Below are 8,341 nucleotides of genomic sequence, written 5' to 3'. Positions count from 1 at the left end.
ATATGAAAATATGGAATACTTTATAAAAATGCAACAAAACAAAATCTGTAACTTGTTAATTAGATTTAAAGAACAGGGAAAAGATATTCATTAAATATTTGTGTTTACTTTATGTAGTATTATTTCAACTAAACTATTTGTTAAATATAAAAAAATTGGAAATGAAAATTTGATGTCTGCAACACAGGGGACAGAACCAAGTTTACCGTCGTGATTATCATAGGAGACAGATCTAGAACACAGGCAGGTTAAGCTCATGCTGTTGTAGCACACACCAAATGAGGCATGGCATCATCCTGCTGAAATAACCATAGATTTCCTGGGGAAAGACATCATCATTTTTCTCTAAAAATAGTAATGTTCACATCCACATCAATAGAAGCTACTCACATATGCAAGCCGTCCATGTAGTGGTCACTGATGCCCTAGGAGAGGTGTAGGGTTTTGCCCCTGTCACTGATAAAATTTGGATGGTCCATTGTTTCAGTGGCACAGAAAACATGATTTATTTGGATTTTATATTAGGTACAGTATATTTTGAAATGTACTGCGTAGAACACTATATTTTTACAATAATTCAAAATACAAAGTGGTGAGAACCAACCTATCTTTGCTTAAAAACAGTGGAAGCTTTTTACCCAATATAGATCTACTCTTGTTACCAGCTCACCTGCTTGTTATGAAATGCTTTAAGATTAAAATATATCTCGAGTGTCTATACATATTGTCCCTTTAAAATTTTGTCTCTGCGCCTGTCTTGAAAGCAGCCAATTCTAATTTTTTTTTTTTATATTTAAGTAATTATAAACACATCTTCAGGCAGACTTAAACATTCTAGACTTTAACACTTGAACACTGATTAAGACAATGTCTGTGTTCTCTTGCATGTCTGTCGTGTTTACATTGTCAATTTTAAAGATTACCAAAACCCTTCATGACCTGATGAGCATAAAATACTCACCACTGGGGCACAGTTAAGCATGTTGAAGCATATTGACACGAAGCAAAAAATTAGTTTTGATAAAATATTACCAAGTTTGGAATTCATGTGTTATATATTAAGCAATATCCGTATGTCCAGTCCTTATTTTATATTTGGGTGTAAGCGATGTTCATGTTGCTTCTATTTAGTCCTTATTGTTGTCATTTGTTTTTTTCCCATGAGCAATGAAAGTAAGCAGCATGAAATGTCTGTTGACTGGTCTTTGTCTCACACCTTGCAGGACAAAAACATTAACAAATCACCTGAAGGTCCGGATCTTTCGCTGATTTCTCATGAGTGGAGAGCAGAAATCATGGCAGCACAGGTAGAAATGGATTATCCAAACACTCTATTTGGACAGCTGTTTATAAACTAAGTTTAATAATAATATTAAATAACTGTCCTAATAATGATGCTCCAAGACTTTTCTGGGGTAAAATGTTTTGACCTGAGGGAAGCCTCAAATGTCCTGACATTGGACTGTACCAGAAACGGGGTGTGTGTTGTGTCCTAATTTTACACCTTGGCGTAAATCACTTTGAATAAATTATTGTTGATCCTTGTTTTAGATTTTAATAGTCAGTTTTGTGGTCATTTTCTGTTATTATTTTAATATTACTATGCCTATATTCATTTAGACTGACAGCAGAATCATACGGAGCGCAAAGCTTGCCAAGTACGGTGCTGAACCAGAAACTTCTTTGGCCACCGAGGAACCAACAGTGGAGGCTACTGCTGCACAGGTAAAAAAATGAACCTATTTTCATATAATAGTAAGCTAGGCATTTCAGTATTTCTTTCCATTAAGGGCTACTACATCAGTGCTGCCCTTACCCAACGATTGTCCTGACACCAAAATTCCAGGACTGTTTTGGGATAAAATATCTTGGTGTAGTTAAAGGGGACGTTCACGGTTTTAATCAAAACACACCTTTATTTATATACTACTCTGAGGATGTTTCCTCATCATTTGCAGCTTTCCAGTAGTTTTGCGTGCTCAGAACTGATCTAATGCATTTCCGAAGCCTGTTTTTAAAAAAAGAAAAAAAGAAAAATGTCTCTGGCCACTTAGGCTTTCTCTCTCTCTGCTCGCAGCAGAGAAACGGCATCTAGAGTTATTTTACACAAGAGAAATCTCTATACAATCTCTATGAAAAGTACAATTCGAGATGAGGATGTTGCTCTATGTCTGTTCCATAGGTGGGTAACGGACTTATTTTTACTGTTTTGGATTTCTTAAGGTGGACTGTCCAAATTCAGGAGATGGCAAACTGCATGAAATAAAACACATACCGACATTATAACAAACTCTACAGCTCGAGTTACAAATGGGTTTCTGTGGTAATTCAAATAGTGAAAGCAAGCTTACAGACAAGTTAAACTTCAGCTGCGTACTATCAGTTATTTTTCTCCCAAACACACTTTTCCACCTTAAAAGACGCACAGCTTCTGAGTGTAAACAAACCAGAGAGAACAGCATTTCCCCACAATCGTAGACGCCCCCTTTTAATATCTAAAATGTCCTGAATTTGCATCGTACCAGACAAAGGGTGTGTGTCGGGTCCTAATTTTGCATCATGACGTGCACGATATTGCCAAAATCAAAGCCGTTGCTTCTATTTAGTCCTTATTGTTGTCATTTGTTTTTTTCCCATGAGCAATGAAAGTAAGCAGCATGAAATGTCTGTTGACTGGTCTGTCTCACACCTTGCAGGACAAAAACATTAACAAATCACCTGAAGGTCCGGATCTTTCGCTGATTTCTCATGAGCGGAGAGCAGAAATCATGGCAGCACAGGTTGAAATTGATTATCCAAACACTCTATTTGGACAGCTATTTATAAACTAAGTTTAATAATAATATTAAATAACTGTCCTAATAATGATGCTCCAAGACTTTTCTGGGGTAAAATGTTTTGACCTGAGGGAAGCCTCAAATGTCCTGACATTGGACTGTACCAGAAACGGGGTGTGTGTTGTGTCCTAATTTTACACCTTGGCGTAAATCACTTTGAATAAATTATTGTTGATCCTTGTTTTAGATTTTAATAGTCAGTTTTGTGGTCATTTTCTGTTATTATTTTAATATTACTATGCCTATATTCATTTAGACTGACAGCAGAATCATACGGAGCGCAAAGCTTGCCAAGTACGGTGCTGAACCAGAAACTTCTTTGGCCACCGAGGAACCAACAGTGGAGGCTACTGCTGCACAGGTAAAAAAATGAACCTATTTTCATATAATAGTAAGCTAGGCATTTCAGTATTTCTTTCCATTAAGGGCTACTACATCAGTGCTGCCCTTACCCAACGATTGTCCTGACACCAAAATTCCAGGACTGTTTTGGGGTAAAATATCTTGGTGTAGTTAAAGGGGACGTTCACGGTTTTAATCAAAACACACCTTTATTTATATACAACTCTGAGGATGTTTCCTCATCATTTGCTGCTTTCCAGTAGTTTTGCGTGCTCAGAACTGATCTAATGCATTTCCGAAGCCTGTTTTTAAAAAAAGAAAAATGTCTCTGGCCACTTAGGCTTTCTCTCTCTCTGCTCGCAGCAGAGAAACGGCATCTAGAGTTATTTTACACAAGAGAAATCTCTATACAATCTCTATGAAAAGTACAATTCGAGATGAGGATGTTGCTCTATGTCTGTTCCATAGGTGGGTAACGGACTTATTTTTACTGTTTTGGATTTCTTAAGGTGGACTGTCCAAATTCAGGAGATGGCAAACTGCATGAAATAAAACACATACCGACATTATAACAAACTCTACAGCTCGAGTTACAAATGGGTTTCTGTGGTAATTCAAATAGTGAAAGCAAGCTTACAGACAAGTTAAACTTCAGCTGCGTACTATCAGTTATTTTTCTCCCAAACACACTTTTCCACCTTAAAAGACGCACAGCTTCTGAGTGTAAACAAACCAGAGAGAACAGCATTTCCCCACAATCGTAGACGCCCCCTTTTAATATCTAAAATGTCCTGAATTTGCATCGTACCAGACAAAGGGTGTGTGTCGGGTCCTAATTTTGCATCATGACGTGCACGATATTGCCAAAATCAAAGCCGTTGCTTCTATTTAGTCCTTATTGTTGTCATTTGTTTTTTTCCCATGAGCAATGAAAGTAAGCAGCATGAAATGTCTGTTGACTGGTCTGTCTCACACCTTGCAGGACAAAAACATTAACAAATCACCTGAAGGTCCGGATCTTTCGCTGATTTCTCATGAGCGGAGAGCAGAAATCATGGCAGCACAGGTTGAAATTGATTATCCAAACACTCTATTTGGACAGCTATTTATAAACTAAGTTTAATAATAATATTAAATAACTGTCCTAATAATGATGCTCCAAGACTTTTCTGGGGTAAAATGTTTTGACCTGAGGGAAGCCTCAAATGTCCTGACATTGGACTGTACCAGAAACGGGGTGTGTGTTGTGTCCTAATTTTACACCTTGGCGTAAATCACTTTGAATAAATTATTGTTGATCCTTGTTTTAGATTTTAATAGTCAGTTTTGTGGTCATTTTCTGTTATTATTTTAATATTACTATGCCTATATTCATTTAGACTGACAGCAGAATCATACGGAGCGCAAAGCTTGCCAAGTACGGTGCTGAACCAGAAACTTCTTTGGCCACCGAGGAACCAACAGTGGAGGCTACTGCTGCACAGGTAAAAAAATGAACCTATTTTCATATAATAGTAAGCTAGGCATTTCAGTATTTCTTTCCATTAAGGGCTACTACATCAGTGCTGCCCTTACCCAACGATTGTCCTGACACCAAAATTCCAGGACTGTTTTGGGGTAAAATATCTTGGTGTAGTTAAAGGGGACGTTCACGGTTTTAATCAAAACACACCTTTATTTATATACAACTCTGAGGATGTTTCCTCATCATTTGCTGCTTTCCAGTAGTTTTGCGTGCTCAGAACTGATCTAATGCATTTCCGAAGCCTGTTTTTAAAAAAAGAAAAATGTCTCTGGCCACTTAGGCTTTCTCTCTCTCTGCTCGCAGCAGAGAAACGGCATCTAGAGTTATTTTACACAAGAGAAATCTCTATACAATCTCTATGAAAAGTACAATTCGAGATGAGGATGTTGCTCTATGTCTGTTCCATAGGTGGGTAACGGACTTATTTTTACTGTTTTGGATTTCTTAAGGTGGACTGTCCAAATTCAGGAGATGGCAAACTGCATGAAATAAAACACATACCGACATTATAACAAACTCTACAGCTCGAGTTACAAATGGGTTTCTGTGGTAATTCAAATAGTGAAAGCAAGCTTACAGACAAGTTAAACTTCAGCTGCGTACTATCAGTTATTTTTCTCCCAAACACACTTTTCCACCTTAAAAGACGCACAGCTTCTGAGTGTAAACAAACCAGAGAGAACAGCATTTCCCCACAATCGTAGACGCCCCCTTTTAATATCTAAAATGTCCTGAATTTGCATCGTACCAGACAAAGGGTGTGTGTCGGGTCCTAATTTTGCATCATGACGTGCACGATATTGCCAAAATCAAAGCCGTTGCTTCTATTTAGTCCTTATTGTTGTCATTTGTTTTTTTCCCATGAGCAATGAAAGTAAGCAGCATGAAATGTCTGTTGACTGGTCTGTCTCACACCTTGCAGGACAAAAACATTAACAAATCACCTGAAGGTCCGGATCTTTCGCTGATTTCTCATGAGCGGAGAGCAGAAATCATGGCAGCACAGGTAGAAATGGATTATCCAAACACTCTATTTGGACAGCTGTTTATAAACTAAGTTTAATAATAATATTAAATAACTGTCCTAATAATGATGCTCCAAGACTTTTCTGGGGTAAAATGTTTTGACCTGAGGGAAGCCTCAAATGTCCTGACATTGGACTGTACCAGAAACGGGGTGTGTGTTGTGTCCTAATTTTACACCTTGGCGTAAATCACTTTGAATAAATTATTGTTGATCCTTGTTTTAGATTTTAATAGTCAGTTTTGTGGTCATTTTCTGTTATTATTTTAATATTACTATGCCTATATTCATTTAGACTGACAGCAGAATCATACGGAGCGCAAAGCTTGCCAAGTACGGTGCTGAACCAGAAACTTCTTTGGCCACCGAGGAACCAACAGTGGAGGCTACTGCTGCACAGGTAAAAAAATGAACCTATTTTCATATAATAGTAAGCTAGGCATTTCAGTATTTCTTTCCATTAAGGGCTACTACATCACTGCTTCCCTTACCCAACGATTGTCCTGACACCAAAATTCCAGGACTGTTTTGGGGTAAAATATCTTGGTGTAGTTAAAGGGGACGTTCACGGTTTTAATCAAAACACACCTTTATTTATATACAATTCTGAGGATGTTTCCTCATCATTTGCTGCTTTCCAGTAGTTTTGCGTACTCAGAACTTTAACCTCGTATCCAGTTCAGGGACGCGGTGGGTCCGGAGCATACCCAGGTGAGAAAATTCCATCCTTGGGGAATTTTTATTTAAGAGAAGCAGCCTAATCTATGCCAGTGGAGCCAATAAAATTGCGAGCAGAGAAAATATCTTTGTGTGAGGAAAACCACGTCAGGCAACGAACAGTGCTCTTGCAAACCGGAAAACATTTCCTATTATATTCATCATTACACACAGACTGATATTTCAAGTGTTTATTTCTTTTAATATGATGATTATAACTGATAACTAATGAAAACCTCAAATTCAGTTTCTCAGAAAATTAGATTATTGTGAAAAGGTTCAATATTGAAGACACCTGCTGCCATACTCTAATCAGTGAATTAACTCAAAACACATGCAAAGGCCTTTAAATGGTCTCTCAGTCTAGATCTGTAGGCTACACACTCATGGTGAAGACTGCTGACTTGACAGTAGTCCAAAAGACGACCACTGACACCTTACACAAACAGAGGAAGACACAAAAGGTCATTGCTAAAGAGGCTGGCTGTTCACAGAGCTGTGTCCAAGCTCATTAATAGAGAGGTGAAGGGAAGGAAAAGATGTGGTAGAAAAAGTGTACAAGCGATAACAGCACCCTGGAGAGGATTGTGACTCTCCCCCACATTTTTGAAAGGGTGTTTCACAAAGACTGGACTGCAGTTGGAGTCAGTGCTTCAAGAACCACCACACAGACGTATGCAAGACATGAGTTTCAGCTGTCGCATTCCTTGTGTGAAGCCACTCTTGAACAAGACAGTGTCAGAAGTGTCTCGCCCCTGGGCTAAAGACACAAAGGACTGGACTGCTGCTGAGTGGTCCACAGTAATGTTCTCTGATGAAAGTAAATTTTGCATTTTCTTTGGATATCAAGGTCTGGAGGAAGAGAGGAGAGGCACAGAATCCACATTGCTTGAGGTCCAGTGTAAAGTTTCCACAGTCAGTGATGGTTTGGAGCGCCGTGTTGGTCCACTGTGTTTTCTGAGGTCCAAGGTCAATGCAGCCGTCTGCCAGGGAGTTTTAGAGCACTTCATGCTTCCTGCTGCTGACCAACTTTATGGAGATGCAATTTTCATTTTCTGAAAGGACTTGGCACCTGCACACAGGGCCAAAGCTACCAGTACCTGGTTTAAGGACCATGGTCTCCCTGTTCTTAATTGACCAGAAAACTCACCTGACCTTAACCCCATAGAAAATCTATGGGGTATTGTGAAGAGGAAGATGCAGTACCCCAGACCCAACAATGCAGAAGAGCTGAAGACCACTATCAGAGCAGCCTGGGCTCTCATATAACACCTGAGCAGTGCCACATACTGATTGACTCCATGCCCCTCTAATATTAATTTGTTTTTATGTACATTTTGTGTTTTGTGACTCTAAACTCAGATCTCATTTCATATTTCTGTCAACAGACATTCCACAAAGCAGGAAAAAGTGGTCAGATGATGAGGTACATGCTGTTGAGAAACACCTAATGCATTGTATAAAGAGTGGCCGAGTCCCTGGTAAGAAAGACTGTCTCTCATGCTTGCTGTCTGAACCTGATGCTCTCAGAAACCGTGACTGGGTTGCCATCAAGTACTATGTGAAGAACAGAATAGTGGCACTCAAAAGAAAACTGTGTGGGTAAAATACTGACTTTGTAAGCTGACACGTATGAATGTAACGAAGGAGATGTTGTCATTTCATTTTTTTTTTATTCTGACATATCAGATGTGTTCTATGCAGTTTTTTGAAGTTGGTACAGTTCAGCCAGCAATATTCTTAAACCTTCTTTGGTTAATATATAACCGTCATTGAATACTTACACTGTTCACCATTCACCAGTATGCTATTTTTATTTTAATTGTTTGAGAGAGAAAATTTGCAGTGGATTGAGCCATGTATTAATTTTTTTTATTATTGGCTGAAGGATAATAT

General features: G+C 38.6%; 1 protein-coding gene across 1 annotated transcript in view; it reads left to right on the top strand.

The window, feature by feature from the left end:
• Nucleotides 1-4,425: 4,425 nt before the first annotated feature.
• The window catches only part of LOC136678587 (GAS2-like protein 2A), a 28,967-nt gene continuing 25,051 nt past the window's right edge, over nt 4,426-8,341 (top strand). The window contains exons 1-3 of the mRNA XM_066656626.1: nt 4,426-4,663; nt 5,627-5,710; nt 6,024-6,128. Coding sequence (XP_066512723.1) covers nt 5,699-5,710; nt 6,024-6,128 — 117 coding nt within the window. The 5' untranslated portion in view covers nt 4,426-4,663; nt 5,627-5,698. The remainder of the gene's footprint in view (nt 4,664-5,626; nt 5,711-6,023; nt 6,129-8,341) is intronic.

Source organism: Hoplias malabaricus, chromosome Y (assembly GCF_029633855.1).
Source record: "Hoplias malabaricus isolate fHopMal1 chromosome Y, fHopMal1.hap1, whole genome shotgun sequence".
In the NCBI taxonomy this organism is placed as follows: Eukaryota; Metazoa; Chordata; class Actinopteri; order Characiformes; family Erythrinidae; genus Hoplias; species Hoplias malabaricus.
The sequence above is the reverse complement of the archived record's forward strand: the minus strand, read 5'-3'. Positions and strand labels throughout refer to the sequence as shown.